This window comes from Podarcis cretensis (assembly GCF_951804945.1).
Source record: "Podarcis cretensis genome assembly, chromosome: 7".
In the NCBI taxonomy this organism is placed as follows: domain Eukaryota; kingdom Metazoa; phylum Chordata; class Lepidosauria; order Squamata; family Lacertidae; genus Podarcis; species Podarcis cretensis.
In genome coordinates this window covers 68,829,437-68,848,395 of record NC_137176.1, presented here as the reverse complement: position 1 = coordinate 68,848,395, position 18,959 = coordinate 68,829,437, and the positions used below count along the sequence as shown (strand labels likewise).

The window sequence follows — 18,959 nt, the reverse complement described above, 5'->3', positions numbered from 1 at the left end:
AGATTCCTGCATTGCAGGCGGCGGTTCCCTTACAACTCTATGATTCTATGATCTGAATGAGGGACATCCACTTTACTTATACAGGGGAGAGGAATTTAGAATCTAGTCACTGTCTTGCAGGGATGAGGGGGGGGGGCTCTTTTTTTGAAAAAGAAAAAGAAAGAAAGAGTGCAACTTTAAAATAAGCATCCCTGCAATGGCACACACAAATTTACATCCTTAAAAAAAAAAAAATCAGGTTGTGAGCAAGAACCACAGTTAGGGCACAGCCTCCATTCACAAAAGCCTCTAGCAAACAAATCTCTCGTAATAAAGGCTAATTGACAACTGCGGAGCGCCAAATGAGAGACTGCCACTACTTAATTGCAGGTAAGTTCTGTTAAGCTTCATGCTATATTTAACACTTAGCCTAGCAAGGGGCTGCCGCCTGTGAATGATGCTCTACAGCAAAGTTTTTGTGTGTGTGAGCGTTTAAGCCGGGAAGAATTTACCTCAAAACCTTTCCCGACAAATTAGAAGGGCAAGGCCGACTTGCCCACTTTCCTCAGAGAAAGTAGGTCAGGACTTCCCTGAATGGCTCCATTGGAAGGCTGTGCCCAGAATGCAGATCAAATGCCTTTCATTGGATTAGAAGCAACAGCATTAAGAGGTAAATTCATATAGTACTAATTATCACCAGAACAAGAGGTTGTGGCTTGCTTCTTAAATGGTACGCAGAACCTCTCCATCCCTCAGAGTAAGAGGCTGGAAGTTTGATGCTGCTTCCACCCTGTTTATTTATTTTGCAAGATTTATACACTACTTGATTGTAACGAAACCTTGAAGCGATTTACAAGAAAAACAATATCAGTTTTTTAAAAAGTTTTCTTTTAAAAAAAACCCTACTGAAATCATTTGAAAAATAATAATTAAAATCAACTATAAGCTAAAAACCAGGTTAAAACACTTGTCATCGTTCTACATGTCTGGATGGGCTTGCCTAAGCAAAAATGTTGTAAGCAGACACACACACACATACAAGAGTACAGCAAACACAGCTTCCTTATGTAAACAAGCAGGGAGTTCCACAGTGTTAAGTGCCACCACAATAAAATATTGATTTCTTACAAATGCGAAGCAAGGAAGCGAACACAGAAATGAGCATTAGACTTGCACAACATGAATTGTTAGGGGAAAGCCATAAAAACTGAATAAACTGCGATGTGAACACAGCTGATGGTAAGCAGTCTTTCATTTAAGTGCTAATTCTTTCTTTCTTTCTTTCTTTCTTTCTTTCTTTCTTTCTTTCTTTCTTTCAAAAAATACAAACAGAAAAATGTTTTCGTACTAATTGGGCATTTCGTACTAATTGGGCCTTCAGGCAATGTTTGAAATTAGCCAGGAGCCAGGCGCATTTTGCACCTGGCTATCGGCCACTTGCTACCAAGTGAAGATGCTTGGGGGCCAGGATAGCACCTGACATCTCCACCATCTAGAGGTGATGTCTGGGGATCTGGACTGTTTTCACACACTAATACCCCATCCTGTAGAATTCTATCAGTTATATTTTGTCTGCATAATCAGAATGAAATTCAAGAACCAAAATGCTTTTTCTGTGCAGACTGAGCAGGAGCAGCAAACAACGCTATAGTTAACTGTTGTAGCTTGTCTACACTTACCGCACCCCACTGCCCTGAATAATATTCTTAATTTTATGAATGGTCCATGCCACCATTAAGAAAAAGAGGTAGGAATAGGGCCAATAGATATATGGACTGTCCCTGGATCTAGTCACTTTTCTTCAAGTTGTGTGGCAAGTCCCCCCCTCCCCCAAGGTGGAAATAATGACGCATGACACAATTATTAAGGTTAATGGGTTAAAAAAGGCCACAACTTTATTGGTTACAGGTGATGAGCGGTATTGGCATTGGTTCTAACCGACTATATCCGACTTCAGCCCGTCCGCTTGAAGTCCGGGAAGGGTTAACCACCAGTAGAGGGAGTCCTGCTGATGCACATCAACTAGGAACTCCCCTGGGGTCACCAATAGGGGGAGTGCCATTTTGGTGACTGAAACCTTGGTTTAAGGAGCCATTTGGCCCCTAGCTTAGATATCTGAGCTTCTAACACTGCCTCCAGGCACACCTCATAAGCAAGGCCCAGAAAAATGAATGGGAGTTCTGCATTGTTTTTGCAAACTTCCACCCATTCCATGAAGGCTTGCCCAGGAAAGGTATAGAATATGCTTTTAAATGAGTCCAGCTTTGTATTCTTTAGATTAGGCATGAGCAGTCTTTGGGCTTGTCAGGGCTTCTTTGATCTATCAACCAGAATCAGGTGCAAACGACAACCAATTAGAATTGAACAGGGTGTCTCTGAACACATTCTGAGTCCAGGAATTTCTTTGCAGTACAGAACTGAACTGAACTCACTGTTCCTTCGCATCAAAGTTCACTGCTGGTTACCTTTCTTCATTTTAGCAGCTTGGTTTAGGTGGAAAAGCCATGTATGCTGGTTTATTAAAATGTTTTGGGCTCAGAAACCCTTGCTAACCTACTGCAAATAACCCAGAGATTTACCGGTACCAGCACATCCTGATCTAATTTTAGCCCACCCCTGCATCAGATCATTGTGGTATTTGTTCATGACTTTTCTGATTATTATTTTTCCCTCAAAGAAGATTCTGGCAAAGCAAGCACTTTAAAACTGATATTTTAATGATACAGTGGAAAAACCCCTATAACTTAAGTTTCACAATAATTGCACCAGTTATACATGCTCCATGTTCTCAAATCTATTACAATAAGCCAAATGAGAACATCCCATTTTGCATATGCCCACTATTTTCATTCCTTCCCCACTTATAAGGGATGCATTGTTCTACAACGAAAGCAAAATCATTCCATCAGTCAAGCAGAAATGCTTGAACAGGTGAAATAATCTCCATGCAACACCACCTATATAGTACATAGCACAGTCTGCAATATTGAAAAAGCAGCATTATATTAGGACATCCTGACAATTGCACAGTTGGTAGGGCTACTTAACTGACCCCCTGCCACCACCGTAGCATACCCAGAGGGCAAAGCAGCAGAGAAGTTTGCGTGGTGCAAACACACCAGCAGGAACGTCAGGCTACTCTACTGTTGCTTTTGTATCATGCTGATCTCACCTCTGCAGTGATGGGAGGTCAAGTAAAGCAGTGCCCCCAACCACTTCAGCAGTCACAGAATCGTGAGCCTTTTGGAGGCCTGGATTCACATCTGTCAACAGCCATGCAATTCACTGGGTGATCATGGGCCTGTCACTGTCTGAGTCTACCCTACCCAAGCAATCATGCACCAAACCAAATTTGTCCCCCTACTTCACAAGCTTACAACACTGACAAATACTACTCCAGCATATGGTTTTGCTGCTCCTGCTGCAGAAAAAGCACCAGAGTTTCAATTGTGCTGAATTTTCTGCTCCGCAACACTATTTCCCGCCTATAAAAAGTGCACTTGTTGAGCTAAAATGCATTGTGCAAAGCATCCCAAATCCAAAAGAGAAGGCCTTATGCTGTAATAGGTTTCAATATCCTTAAGCACTCACTTTTGCATTGTGGCCTAAACTGTCACAAAACAACCATTTGCTTGAGAATGTTGCCTTTCAATTTAGATGTATGACTTAAATAGTCCAAGTATAGTTTAGCTCTTTAAAAGGTATTGCTAACTAGAAGCAAGCAAGTGACTACAATTCATCCCTACCGTTCCAAGCCTCCCTTGGGACAAAACAAATCTGAATACAGTAGCACCTCGGCTTATGTTACCCTCGGATAACGTAAACTTCGGGTTGCGAAAACGGCAAACCTGGAAGTGTTTCACCATGCGCACATGCGCAGAAGCGCTCTACCGCACTGCGCGCATGCACAGAAGCAGCCCCTCCGGTTGCGGAAACCTCGGGATCCAACCAGAGCTCTGGAATGGATCCCGTCACCAACTGGAGGTATCACTGTATAACTCACTGCCATGGATTAGATAAAGACATTTGGGCCTACTGACCCAATGAAAGTCTCTAAAGAAACCAACACACAAAACCAGCGGACAACAACAAAAACGTAACCAAGTTTTCAAAAGCCAGATGAAATTCGTGCTTCACCTACACTTTCCTCAATTTGAAGATTGTCAAGTTGTCCTGGACAAGGACTCAGTAGACAAGGACACTTTTTTCTAGACCTGGACTACCACTGAGGGAAGGATTTGTGTTGTGGAATATTTTGTGACAAGGAACAAGATGTTTGCACTGTAATCCAGGTAAGAACGTAACAGAAGGGTAGAGAGGACCTGTGACCAAAGACTACAGCTTCCATCATCCATGACCACTGGTCATGTTGACTGGGGCTGATGGAGGCTGCTAAATTGGCTACCCCTAAACTGTATCCCCTTTCACAGAAGAGTGTTAATGTGCCTTAAGGAATGCTGGACCGGGTTGGCCACATTTTCAGAATTGGGAAATATAATAATATTTTGTGATTCCGCGACACTTATGCCATAATGGGCAAAACTCCTGACATGAATCCCATCTAGGGAGCAATGAGAGTTCCACCACCAAGGTGCCACAACAGATAAGGGCCAACTACTTTTGGGCATGGGCACCGAAAGGAAACATGAGCAGGACCAGTCCAATCAGTTCAAATCCCCATCCCTCAGCTTCACTGGATTGTGGATTCACAGGCTGCCTGAAATGAAAGCCAGAGTGTAAACATAAAGCTAATGCCAAGCTCAGCAAACGTAATATGCTCGGCCAAATAAGGGCTCCACAGACATTCAGTCTCCAGCATGTTTCGCGCGATTCCTTTCTCTAAAGCAGCACATTACAGTTGAAATGCCAAGCCTCACAGCTAAGAAATAATCAAAGAGTCTACGCCGGAGAAATTATAAACAAAGCCATCAAAGACTGGAAGCTGTGTACAGTATTTGAGTGCAGGGGGATACATATGAAATTTTCATTGAGCTAATAAAAGCAGCAGCAATGTTACTTCAAACTTTCTGCCTCGGGGTGGTGATTCCATTCTCTCTCCACGAATTCAAACGCGGCACAACGCAGAAGTGTTTAAAGAGCACGCAGGATAAAAATGCTGTCACAGACATTAAGATGTTTCCGTCACAGCCATCGTTCTGTCATCAGGACTCGGTAACAAAATGTTTCCAAATCCTAGTCCAGGATACACAGCAAGAGACCTGAAGCCCATGAACGTGCTTCTCTCCAAAATGGTTGAACACCCAGTGCTACATTTTGTTTTTAAAACAGCTCCGTTCCACTTTTACATCCAAATAAGAAACCTAATAAGCATGCTCTGGGAACCATGGAGTAGGAGTTGCCAACATGGTACCCGCAGGCCTTCCCTGGCACCTTCAGGGTCCCCACCCCAGCTGAAAATAGAATGGAAATAAGTGTTCTGCTGTAGCCAAAGAAATAAGTTGTGATGTGTGCCCACTGGGGTGGGGGAGAAATTAAGATTCAGTTTGCATTTAGAGGCAAATCTAACCAATTCACACTTTCGGAAACAATACGCGATCTGAAGAGCTGCCATATTTCAAAATCCTCACTTCTCTGGGTTTTGTAATGCAGTGTTCCAGCCAAATAAAAAAATGTGTACAGAAATGCATATTGGAGGGTAAAGTGTGCGTGTGTAAATGCATATAGATAAAAATATTATTATCATCATCATCATCAACAACAACAAGAAGAAGCATGTGGATAAAGCTGATCCGTTAAGTGTTGTGTTCTTGGACTTTTGACAAAGTCTCTCACCAAAGGCTCCTAGGCAAACTTAGCAGTCGTGTGGCATGCCCTATGTAAGTGGTTAAAGAACAGGAAGCGGAGAGTAGGAATAAATGGATAACTCTCACAATTTAGGGGAAGAATGTAAACTGTGGGATATCCCCAAAAGGATTGATAATCTGTCTAATCTGGTTTCTCTTAGTTCCTCATTTTTCTAACCTTAAATACAGTTCATCACATTTCTGTGTCACATTTGCTTTTTTAAGAAAACAATTCTTGTTAAACTGTGTGCATTTCTCCTAGCATACAAATTTTTGAATGCAATTTCACCCGATACAAAGCATTTTGTGTATTATTTTCACCAATACTTTATGTACACGTTTCCCTAATATGCATTTCAATTTGTGTACTGTTGTGGGAAATGTGAATTTGGGCAAAACAAACTGAATTTCTCCCCGCTGCTATCTCTAAAAGATATGTAAATTATCCAAAGTTAAGGATGAGCAATAAGGTAACTTATTAACGTTAGTATAGGAAAGCAATTTATTCAGGGTAATAAAAATGCAAGGGTTTGCAAAGAGCTCCAGAAGAATTGACACTAATTGGCAAATGCTGTTCAATGTAAATGTAAAATACGGTACATTGGGACTGAAATACCTAACTATGCATATACATGGATGGTGTCTGAGCTGATAGTGATTGACCAGAAGGAAATCTTAATTTCACTGTGTAGAGCCCAATGAAAAAGTCAACACAGTGTTCAACAGCAGAGTAGAGTAGCTCTTGCTTTTATGTTTGTATAAACTCTACCTACATCTGATCAGAAGAGCACATACCTGGAGATGACCAAAACCTATTTATTTTCTAAAATTTATATACTGCTTGATTGTAGAAAAAACCTCTAAGCGTTTTACAAAAAATATGTGTATGAGAAACGTACTGTGTAAAGTTTGCCTCAAGAAGCAAAGGTTCAAATAGCAGCAGGGACATCATGGCCCTAAATGTCAGATCCATTCAGAAATTATGCCTTTGAATCTTATTAACACAGAGAGTGAGACACACAATCTTTTCATGATGAATACCGAAATTAAAAAAGAGTCATTACAGGTAAAGATAGAATATTATTATTGATTCCGATTCTGCAGAACTTAGGAAGGTGGAGAGCAGGATCCACCAGTTGGAAGGGATGGCTAATAGCTTCCTCGTTCGTCCCACCCCTCTGGCCCACACACTCAACACCGTGAAGTCCTAGCACTGCAAACTACAGTGGTACCTTGGTTTGCGAACTTAATCCGTTCAGGAAGTCCGTTCTTAAACCAAGGCGTGCTTTCCCATAGCAACTCAAGTTACAAATGGAACACACTCAACAGGAAGCGAAGCATGTTCTTATTCCAAGGCAAAGTTCACAAACCAAAACACCTACTTCCCAGTTTGCAGTGTTCTTAATCCAAGTTGTTCATAAACTAAGCCCGGCTTCCTCAACCTCGGCCCTCCAGATGTTTTCAGACTACAGTTCCCATCATCCCTGACCACTGGTCCTGCTAGCTAGGGATCATGGAAGTTGTAGGCCAAAAAAAATCTGGAGGGCCGAGGATGAGGAAGCCTGAACTAAGCTGTTCTTAAACCGAGGTACCACTGTACTCTGATATCATTGCCTCCAATCTGGATGCCTTACCTCCAGTGCTGAGATTAAGAACTGTGAAAGGAAGGGCTCAACTACATACATACTGCGGAACGTGTACTTTAACCTGCTGTGGGTGGGGTGGGAAAGGAAGGATTTTGAGCCAAACAGCTGATAGAAAGAGCACCTTCCCTTCTCCAATATGGCCACCATGTGGCTCTTTTTTCTTTCTTTCTTTTTAAAAAAAGCTCTCCAGAGAATTACATGACTGAATATCATGCTTCGTCGGAAGAGGTAGCCAAGCCCACACACAGACCGCAACATACCCAGGATGAAGAACATGCTTCCTGTCCTTTTCAGCAACCCAAGTGCCAGGACCAATTTTTTTTTTAAAGGTGCCAGTGACAACTAGGCACCTACATGTTTGTGAGATGGTGTGAGGAGAAAGCATACCGATGAGAATCCGTGAATACAAGTCAGTTAGATCATTAAACACTACTGTTTATTTTGCAACATAATGTTGAGTATCTGCCATAGGGATGCAATGGTGAAGGTTCATGTAAATCGAGGGGAACACAACTCCAGGGTTCAAATGCTGCCCTTCTGGGTCTCGAAATATGGCCCTTGGGACTATTTCCAGGTGACACCCCTCACCAGTGTTGCTTCTCACACACCTTGAGAGTTTCTGCCTGGTTGGGATTGTTGGAATTCAGTGCCGGTCAGAGGTATGTGCCTATCTCTCCAGGCACCGGCTGAATTCTTTCGACCTCCCTCCGGCGACTCCCGGCAGGAAAAACACACGAGGTCCGTTCCGGCGATTTTCCTCAGGCTGTGAGAAAAACACACCAACTGCTCTCCTCCTCCCTGCTCTCCAGCATATCCCCAGGGAGGGGAATCAGACTCAGACAGAAATGAATCTACATGTTTTTATTCCTGTCTTTCACTTCAGTACAGAGAAAACATGTCTGCTCTCTTCAACAAACAGAGAGAGACTCCAAACTCCACCCATGTACATCCTGTACAGGTCATATGACACACACTGAGCTCACATCCTGTGCTCAATAAGGAGAATGGACTGCCCCTTTGTTTCCATGGCAACAGTCACATACATCCTGTCTGGCTTTGCAGCCACAAGCAGCTGACTTGGCTGCTAGAGCCTTTGCTTGCTGCAGCATTGCTGCTTTAGAATAACAGGGATGTGTCCCTGAACTCTGATAATGACGCTTGTTTGGTTGCTCCACCCACTTTCGCCTCTGGCCCCACCCACCACTGCCATGCGGCCCCCAAAACATTATGCGGCCCTCAGAACAAGTTTCCCTATCCCTGATATAAATGAAAAGATATTAACCATCCTACTGTGCACATGTTAATAAATCTTTCATTTTATAGCCACCTTCAGTATTACAGATCTTCCAAGACACCACAGAATTGTTTTGAGCAGGAAGGAAGAAAAGAATGCAGTGTTGTGTATTTGACAAGGAAGTCCAACACAATGTTAATAATGCCATCCAAAATTAATTCGCTTTTGGTTGGAAACAATTGGGTTAATGTGCTTACAAGTGTTTTAAGAAAACCATATTTTTATTTTATTTATTTGATGTGCAGTTTGTTCTTTACAGATTGCTTGTGCAATATTATGCATATATTGCTCATCATCTTATTTCACCCCAAGCAAACTCAGAACCAGACAAAAATAATTCACACTGCTTGTTGGAAGCAGATCCCTTAAGGTTTAACTCTCTGCACAGTCATTCTCCCCAGGGTTGCTTCGGAGAACCTGTGTCATTTTGAGTATTGCTGTATTATGTTATTGTTCCTCAGGACTATAGAATTCAGAAAGCAACCGTAACTATCATTACATCATTCAAGGATTAATCTCTCTTTGCTCAAAAGGGGTGCAAAATGTGTTTCACTGTGAACAAGGAAGACTATATTGTGCAGTGTAGGTCTAGGAATAAATTACCAGCGCTACAGACACAAACTCCTCGCTTGCCTTGTGAACTAAGGACATAACTAGGCAAGGTTTTGTTTGCAGAACAGCCTGAAGTAATTCTCCCATACTAGCTACAACAGGAAACCATGTTATACCACTTTAGCAATGTGTCTTGAACCAAACCCAAATTGCTCACTCATTATTTGCTGCGGCTGAAGATGAGACGCAAACATTTAAAAAGGGGGTTCTTTATGACTTCCATGCAAGCAGTGCCTTACAGGGGACTTAAAACAACCTCTCCATCTTCAAAGAACAACACAACCCTGTTTAAAAGAAACAGTCACATCTAATAAGACGACAGAGTGCTTTTCAGCAGCTACACAAGTGCTCTTTTATTCAGTCTCCGGATCACAACAACATAATTATTCGCCATAAGGAAAACATTTGAACTGGTGACCAGGAAAAGTTAACTCATTTTCCAGGGTAATTAAATAGCCGTTTAAATATAATAATTTAATTAATAACTCATTATAGATGTGCTGCAGTGAAGTTAACCTTAAATAAAATAAGCATAGCGTGGTGGCTGTTCTTCTTTGCAAACTCTCACAGAAAAAAAGGGAGAAAGTGCAAGAAATGCTATTAACGAGACACTATTTACTTTGCTTATTTAAAATGTTTATATTCTTCATTATACCACATTCAAGGCAACTGACATACCACCATGGAACCCCATAAATACTAGTCTTTCTCCGTGCTTTGTTGCTAGTGCACACATTACATATACAATCCAAGATAATTTTTACAGACGACTAGGTCACATCACTGTTTTTAAAGACCAACAAGGCCTCTCCTCTTAGCTTGGAAAAGGAGTCAGAGTTGGATGGGTCTATTTGCCTACCTAGTCCAAACCCCTATTGGTTAAAGGAAATCTACAGCTAGGGCATCTCCATTTGGTTCAAGTGGGACTTGCAACAAAATTTTGCTGCATAGAGTGCTCCTATTCAGGGTTGCGGCTAGTCACACCATCTTCTAGCCTACTCCAGTCCATTCCTTCTTCCTATTTTCCTGTAGGAGAGCTGGAAAAATCAAAATCACATTTTGAAACCAATGCGTCCCTCGTCTAAAAGGCCTGGGACACAAATTTTCAAAGCCCACTAGCGGTGGCTCACTTGTCAGAAGTACTGTATTCAGCGTTAACTCTGAAAGTGCATACTTGATTCTGACCAAACTAAGCCTCCTAGTGCAAAATATACATCAGGAGGCTTAGTTTGGTCAGAATCTATGATGCAATTGTCTTCAGCCTGAATCTTGCACATCTTGCTGATCTGCAATGAACCTCTATTAAAGGTAAGGTCAAGGGACCCCTGACCATTAGGTCCAGTCGTGACTGACTCTGGGGTTGCAGCGCTCATCTCGCTTTATTGGCCGAGGGAGCCAGTGTACAGCTTCTGGGTCATGTGGCCACCATGACTAAGTTGCTTCTGGCGAACCAGAGCAGCGTACGGAAACACCGTTTACTTTCCCGCCAGAGTGGTACCTATTTATCTACTTGCACTTTGACGTGCTTTCAAACTGCTAAGTTGGCAGGAGCAGGGACCGAGCAACGGGAGCTCACCCCGTCGTGGGGATTCAAATCGCCAACCTTCTGATTGGCAAGTCCTAGGCTCTGTGGTTTAACCCACAGTGCCACTCACGTCCCATGAACCTCTGTTGTTGTTGTTGTTGTTGTTGTTTAGTCGTGTCTGACTCTTCGTGACCCCATGGACCAGAGCACGCCAGGCACTCCTGTCTTCCACTGCCTCCCGCAGTTTGGTAAACTCATGCTGGTAGCTTCGAGAACACTGTCCAACCATCTCATCCTCTGTCGTCCCCTTCTGAACCTCTATTAGAACTAGATAAAAAGAAGGTCCTGCAGGTAAGAACATCTGCTGAATAGTAATTCCATGTTTGTTTATTGCCCTTCTTCTGGAATATCTGGGGGAAGTCTAAGCCCTTCATAACTCTAGCTGCGCTGACCATAAAGAGGAGACATAAAACGATCTCTGGTACCCAGGTGAGAGTTCTAAGAATAAGTTCTAAGAATCTTCATCCATCAGTAGAACAGCTACATCATCACTGCACTATATATTTATGGCTGACAAAATCACCTTATTACCTACTGGGACTACTGTGCAACTGGAGCAAATGATCTGTGGTGGCAACGTGGAATGTTTTCAAGACATCCAAACATAGTTTAAGGGTAGGATGCCAGGAGCCACAACTGGGTCGCCACAATTGATGGCTTTGTTGTTTACTGAAAACCTTATGCAGTTTTCCTTGTGAAACGTGCCCCCTTCATTTAACATACCACAGTGTCTATAATTTCTCATGTCTTTTTTTGGGGGGGGACAGCAAAAATAAAATAAAACATCTCTACTTCCACCACCTTTTTTTTCTTTCCAGGAAACTGTTGATGAGAACTTACCTCTCCAAAAAGAAACAATTAAAGGGCAGAGAGAGAAATATATAAAGGGATGTCACATGGAAGATGGAGCAAGCTTGTTTTCTCCTGCTCTGGAGGGTAGGACCTGGATCAATGGATTCAAGTTACAAGAAAAGACTAAACATTAGGAATAATTTTCTGGTGGTAAGAGCTGTTCAACAGTGGAACGGACTTCCATTGGGGACTTTTAAGCAGAGGTTGGGTGGCCATCTGCTGGGGATTCCTTAGCTGTGTTTCCTGCATTGCTGGGGGTTGTATGAGATGTACAAGATTGCTCCCAACTCTACAATTCTATGACTTGTTGAATTGTTATCACGTTTATATCCTTCCATTGCTGCAAGGAGCTCAAGACGGTATACATGGCTCATGGGTCCGTCCCCTCACACCTCCATTTATCACCCCAACAACCCTTTGAGAGGGTAGGTTAGGCTGAGAGACTGTGATAGAACCAAGGTCACCCAGCAAGATTCATGGCCAGCTGAGAATTTTCACCCTTGTCTCCCTGGTCTAGTCTAACACTCTAGCCATTACACTGCATTGTATCAGATGGATTTGGAAAGCACACCTCTGAGCTGGAAATGGTACTGAAACAGTATGATCTATTTACACATTTGGAAACAAGAAATAACACTGCAGCTATAGCATCGCTTGAATCAACGCTGCATGTGTACAGTCAGCTCAGATGTAGTCTCTGCAGAAAATCCACATGGTGCTGTTTTCAGTCTAAAAAGCTCCAAAGAAAATTGTAAAGTGCTTGTCCTGGGTAGAAGAAGACCATGCAGAGTGGGTTGTTCACTTGCACCATCAATTCTACATCCATTTACTCTGAAGAAGCATCATTCATCTCAACGAGACTTCTATGTAAATATGCTTAATGCGTGCGGCCTTTAGTTCATCAAGAAAAGTAGAACCAGCTAGCCAAGGACTCCCCAAGATGACTGACAGGAGCAATGCAAACTCTTCCTTAACATTCACAGTTCAGTAAGTCCAAGACTAGATTTGAGCTGTGCTGCTGAGCTATCCTTCCCAATTAATGTAATGAAGGCACTTTGTGGATATATGCATGCCTATGCCTCTTTATCAATGGTGGGGTTAGTCTTCACGGATTTTCAATACGATGGGGTTCAACACCATCCTTCTCTATCCAGACAAAAAGCATCCAGACAAAAGCAGCACAACTACCAGCTCAGCCACTTAGAACTTAATGCAAAAAATAAAATAAAATATGAAAGTACTGCCAATTGCAGTGGCTCTTTCATGAATACCTTTTGTCAGAGAAACCCAAGATAATGACACCATTAGCAGGTGCATTAACTGGAAAATGAAGGTTTTATGAAGGTTTAGATTTTATATGAACAGTATGGTGAAGAAATCCTAATGTACAAACATTTAAACAATTGTTCTTATACAGTGGTACCTCGGGTTAAGTACTTAATTCGTTCCAGAGGTCCGTTCTTAACCTGAAACTGTTCTTAACCTGAAGCACCACTTTAGCTAATGGGGCCTCCTGCTGCCGCCACACTGCCAGAACACGATTTCTGTTCTCATCCTGAAGCAAAGTTCTTAACCCGAGGTACTATTTCTGGGTTGTTGTTGTTGTTGTTTAGTCGTTTAGTCATGTCCGACTCTTCGTGACCCCATGGACCAGAGCACGCCAGGCACTTCTGTCTTCCACTGCCTCCCGCAGTTTAGTCTGGGTTAGCGGAGTCTTTAACCTAAAGTGTCTGTAACCCGAGGTACCACTGTACTGCCATTGATCAAATGGGGGGGGGGGGGGAAGCAACTACTACCAATTAATACCATGCCCATTTTATGAAGAAAACAAACACTGAAAGACGTCGCCAATTAAGATGATCAGATCATTGCATTCAGGCCAGGAGACGGGCGCAATGCAGTAATAAACACATTTAGTCGGCTCTTAAGTTAGTTTCCTTAATGTAAATTCCACCAAGTTTACTGGGCTAACCCACAAAGTAGGCATGCTGTCCAATTGCAATCCTATGCACACTCACTCCATCATGTGGTTGGTCCAGGCTGTGTCATATGTATTGGTGGAGGTATTCCTAGGGCTGCAATCCCATGCACATTTAATTTGGAGTTGGCTGTAAGTCCTATTTAACTCCAGAAAATTTATGTGAATATTCATTATCAGGCTACCGGTTTTGGAAATGCATGACAGCAAAGTCGAGCAGCTCAAAGACATCCAAAACATTTTAAAGAGGAAGGAGGGAGAAATCAGCAATCTCCACAATTAGTTCCTATATACACTTTCTAACCACAGAGACGTGCTTATTTTATCCTCACTGTAACTTCTGAAAGGATACAGGATTGCCTGGAATGCTTCTCAATGATACTAAGCCAAGCAGAGACAGGACCCCAGCCCCCCCCCTCCGCCCCCCATTGACAGTATCCTAGCAAGCAAACACACACACACACACAGAGAGAGAGAGAGAGACCCTGTATGAGCAGAGAACAAGATACTAAACCCACATCAAAATCCTTAGGCGAGGGGGAAATCTCATATTATTATCAGATTTCAGCTTGGATTCACCATTATTATTCAGTAGTTTTGAAGCCTGTATTATGCATAAGGGGAATAGGAAATGCAAACAAGCTACTCCAGAGAGAAACTCTGTGCTAACTGCAAATTCCATAAATTCAAGGTATGCTGAAGTACTTCTAACCTTGAACACCAGAAAGAGAGGAGCGGGGAAGAGGATGTAATACAGCCAGAAAAGAGCACAAGATCTTTTTACATGAGGAGTTTCAGATATGCTGAAGTGATGAGGGAAGAGACCACAACATATATTGTTCAAGATCTGCAGCTGAACCTCCCAGTTCTCGAGGGATACAAGCACTTTCAGCAAGAGAATCCTGTAGGGATTCAAGCTATTTTGCAAAGAGTAAAAGATTTTTTCTCACTTTTCCATGCAAGGGGGTGGAAAGAAGAGTTTTTGATTGCACAAGGACCAGAAAGGCATTCGATTCTTAAATGTCTTATCGTCAACAATTAAACTCCACTATATGTCAGAGGCAGAAGGCAAGAACAGAAACAACCAGCCTTTTCCAGGCACCCTGGGTAAGCACCATAGCTACAGCCCAGAGGAATCCCTGGCTGGTTTCTAAACTTAAAGAGAGCCTGTTAGTCAACTGCAAAACAAACCTCAAGAGGGAAAACATTTCCCCAATTCCATTCTAACCACCTATGCAACATATCAATCCCACAGGTCCAACCAGAAAGCTTTGCTGGGGATGGATGTAACTCTGCTTATAATTTATTTATTTTTTGTTGGGTAGGGAGAAGCTATCATATAGTGAGCTTCTGACCAAATCCACATTTCAGTTCCAATCCATCAAGCTGAACTTAAAGATTGTCTCTGGGATTCTCACCCCTGCCCCCCCCCCCGCAAAAAAACAATGATCACAATTTGAATCACCATCATATCATGTTCTCCTGAGTCTTCCAGGCAAAGTGAACAAACTGAAGCTGCAGCATCCGAGGTCTGAATCAATTACAAACTTTTTTTCTACAGTGCTAAAAAAGCAGTCACACTCCTGTCTCATGCACCCACTTTTTTTAAAAAAGGGATGCCTTTTTATGGTGCATTTATAAAGCTTTCCCATATCTGCACTTCGGTTTAAACCATTATATTCGGACATTTTTTTTTTTTTTTGGTACTTTATTAAAAAAACAAAGGAGGCACCACCACCCAAACAGAGCATCAGAAATGCAGCACAAGGTTTTGTCAAATGCCTCTTCAGGACGAACATCCTTCAATGCAACAGCCTGGCCCCGATTCCAGGAAAATCACTGCTTGGTGACATACAATGGACTGCCCTCTCTCCTTTCCTCCCACCCGCCAACCCCAGTCTCCCATATCACCACCGAGGAGCCGAAAGACCAAAGTGCCCCTTTTCTGCTCGAAAAGTTTTGATCTTTTGCGAATGACCTCAGCAAAACTTCTGCGCAGCAGATGTGGGAACAGCGGGGGCGTCTCATCCTTCCTCCCGATTGAGCCGTCGCCCCCACCCTTTCCCTCCCCAAATCGGGGTCGACCCCTGGGCTTCTAGAATCGAGAGGGGGGGGCTTTTCCAAAATAGACACCCCCCCCATCTCTGATGGGGCCAGCGTGACATTCCGTGCTGTTGGCTGCCAGCACTAACTAGCGGAGCGGGGAGGGCAGGAAAAAGAATCCTCGAGCGCAGCGGGGAAAGTGAAGCGAAGTTTCTGCAGGCGCTGAAATAGCCAGCGGGGCTTCGCTGCCTGCACGAAGCGGGAGGGGGGGGGGTGTTGTTTATCGGCACCAGTTGACCAAAATGCAGCAGTTAGGGGGCATGGGGGTTGGCTGCATGGCTTGCGGGGTGGCCGGCTGCATGGAATGCGACTGAAAGCGAAGGGGGGGGGAGAGAGAAAGGAAGCTGCCAGTATCGATTCGTCCCACGGTTGCTCCGCTTCTCCCTCCCGCCCACTCCTCAAAAACAAATCTTTTTGCAAGAAGAAGAAGAAGGAGGAGGGACGTACCGTCTCTGCCGAGACGCAGGCCGCCGAGGCGAAAGCAAGCAGTATCCACACGTTCCACATTATTCCCGGGGTTGCAAGCGGTGGCTTCGAAGGACCCGTCCCCCCCTCCACAAAAAAAGGAGAGCGCGCGCTGGAGAGGAGAGATTCCCAGGCAGGTCCGCGAGTAATCCTCCTCCTCCTCCTCCTCCTCCCCGCTCCTCGCCGGCCGAAGCGTCGGGCTCGCGGGCTCCCCCTCTTCCCTGGTCTCTGCTCCTGCAGACGCCGCTCCTCCTCGCTCGCTTCAGGGAGGAGCTGGCTGGCTTGTGGGGAGCAGAAGGGGAAGGGGCTGGGCTGGGGGGCTGCTCCGGACTGCCGCCGCCGCCGCTCGCTCGCCTTCGCCTCCTCGCCGCTTCGTCGGACTCAAGCCCGTCCCTCTTTCTCTCCCTCGCGCCGGGTCCGGCCAAGAGAGGCGCGCAGGGCAACGCCACAAAGTTTGGCCGAGGCGCCGGAGTTGTCCGCGGGGAGAAGGGAGCGGAGCCTCGGCGGTCGTCGTCGCAAGCCGCGCTCTTAACTCGCCGTTTTGACGCTCGCCTTTCCTTTCCCAGGGCTGTGCGAGCGCGACTCCTAGTTGAAGCCTGAGGGAAATTCCTGCAGGATTACGGCGCGGATTGGCAGGTCGCGCAACCAGTGGGAAGGAGGGGAGGGGAGGCGCGCGGGTCCCTCGCAAAGCCAAGCTAATCCCCCCTCAGAGCCGCCGCCCCCTGACCACGTACCGCTCTCTCCACACACGCGCGCGCACACTCTCCGGCTCCCCTCGTCCAACCCGCCTCGGGGGGCGGGGGGGGGTCCTGTCTTTCTCCTGAGTAGCGTCGTGCAGACGGGAGAAACGAGCTCAGGCGCGCGCGAGAGAGAGAAACCCACTCCCCAGCAATAAAATATTTGATGGACATTGCCATTCAAAATAGTGTGTGCGCGCCACGTCATGTGATCGATTATTCTGGGTGGGGCTTACCTGGTTGTCCCCCCCCCCCTGCCCGCAAAAAAGATATTTTATTCAAGTTGGCACCCCTGGAGAGAGAGAGAGAAGGAAGCAGTGCAGTGCAAATCCTCAGGTTGCCACTTATTCCTGAAATTTATGAACAGGTACCTTGGCCCTGCTCCTGCCAACCTAGTAGTAAAGCACTCAAAGTAAAAGTAGATAAATAGGTGCCTCTCTGTCGGGAAGGTAAACAGCGTTTCCGTGCGCTGCTCTGGTTCACCAGAAGCGGCTTAGTCATGCTGGCCACATGACCCGGAAGCTGTACGCCGGCTCCCTCGGCCAATAAAGCGAGATGAGCGCCGCAACCCCAGAGTCGGCCACGACTGGACCTAATGGTCAGGGGCCCCTTTATCTTTTACCTTGGCCCTGGGATTTTGTACAGCTTTTAAGTACTGGTCTCAGGAAACTTGCTTGGGCTACACAGGGCTGGCCTATCATGTAGCAGATTGAGGCAGCTGACTCGGGCGGCAGAATCTGAGGGGCGCACCTTGCTGCCAGAGAAATGGCGGTGGTGGCTCCCAGGCTCTGGCGAGATCTTGCAAGATAGCTGGAACCTGGAAGCATCCGCTTACTGTAGCACTGGCCTGGCCCGTTTCACCACCTGAGGCAAAGCAGTAAGGTGCCTTGCACGTTGCTACAGTATTTATCTACCAGAAATCAAGCAAACTGCATATTCATAATTATATGGCCTTACAGGGGTTGGGAACTGGGTGTATAAAAGCACAATTCCGTTGCATGTACAGTGGTACCTCGGGTTACAGACGCTTTAGGTTAAAGACTCCGCTAACCCAGACTAAACTGCGGGAGGCAGTGGAAGACAGAAGTGCCTGGCGTGCTCTGGTCCATGGGGTCACAAAGAGTCGGACATGACTAAACGACTAAACAACAACAACAACAACCCAGAAATAGTACCTCGGGTTAAGAACTTTGCTTCAGGATGAGAACAGAATTGATCAGCGGTGGTGTGGCGGCAGTGGGAGTTCCCATTAGCTAAAGAGGTACCTCAGGTTAAGAACAGTTTTAGGTTAAGAACGGACCTCCAGAACGATTTAAATTCTTAACCTGAGGTACCACAGTATATCCGTTGAGTCTAATGGTTCTTATTCCCAGCTGCATTTGGCCCTTAGCCCCATTGCATGTGGCCCTCTGTGAGCAATCAGTTCAGACTTGTGTTAATGGAGTGAGAGGGAGATCCATGCTTTGTTTCAAACTCCTCCCACTTAGGGTTCTGGCTCCACCTACCACTGGCTGCAACACCTAGTTGACTTCCCCAAAGGATAAAACTTCCTCCTATCTAAAGGTTCTAGCCTGAAGGACCGTCCAGCTAAACCTGCTCAATGATTATAATCATTTAATAAGGTCCTCCTCTGAGAGCCTCACCTTCAACAGATGATGAGTAGGATAGGCTGTTTTGGAGTCGTGTTGTCCCCGGGAAGATGCCAATTACCTTTTTCACACTGCGCACTGTTCTATGGAACTTGCTCCCACAGGAGGCAGTGGTGAGCACTTGTGGTCTTGTGCTCAGGTCCTGCTTGCTGGTTTCCCATAGGCATCTGGTTGCCACTGTGAGAACCCCTCAGGTAGAAAGGTAGGTAAAGGTAAAGGACCCCTGGATGGTTAAGTCCACTCAAAGACAGCTAT

At 44.9% G+C, this 18,959-nt stretch overlaps 1 protein-coding gene across 2 annotated transcripts in view; it reads right to left on the bottom strand.

Moving 5' to 3' along the window:
• Positions 1 to 16,686, bottom strand: part of SDC2 (syndecan 2) — a 64,289-nt gene extending 47,603 nt beyond the window's left edge. The window contains exon 1 of one of the 2 annotated variants that reach the window (XM_079984770.1): positions 16,301 to 16,686. In XM_079984770.1, the coding sequence (XP_079840896.1) occupies positions 16,301 to 16,360 (60 nt within the window). In that variant the 5' untranslated portion in view covers positions 16,361 to 16,686. The remainder of the gene's footprint in view (positions 1 to 16,300) is intronic. The other variant, XM_079984769.1, reaches the window with a different exon arrangement.
• Positions 16,687 to 18,959: the final 2,273 nt, after the last annotated feature.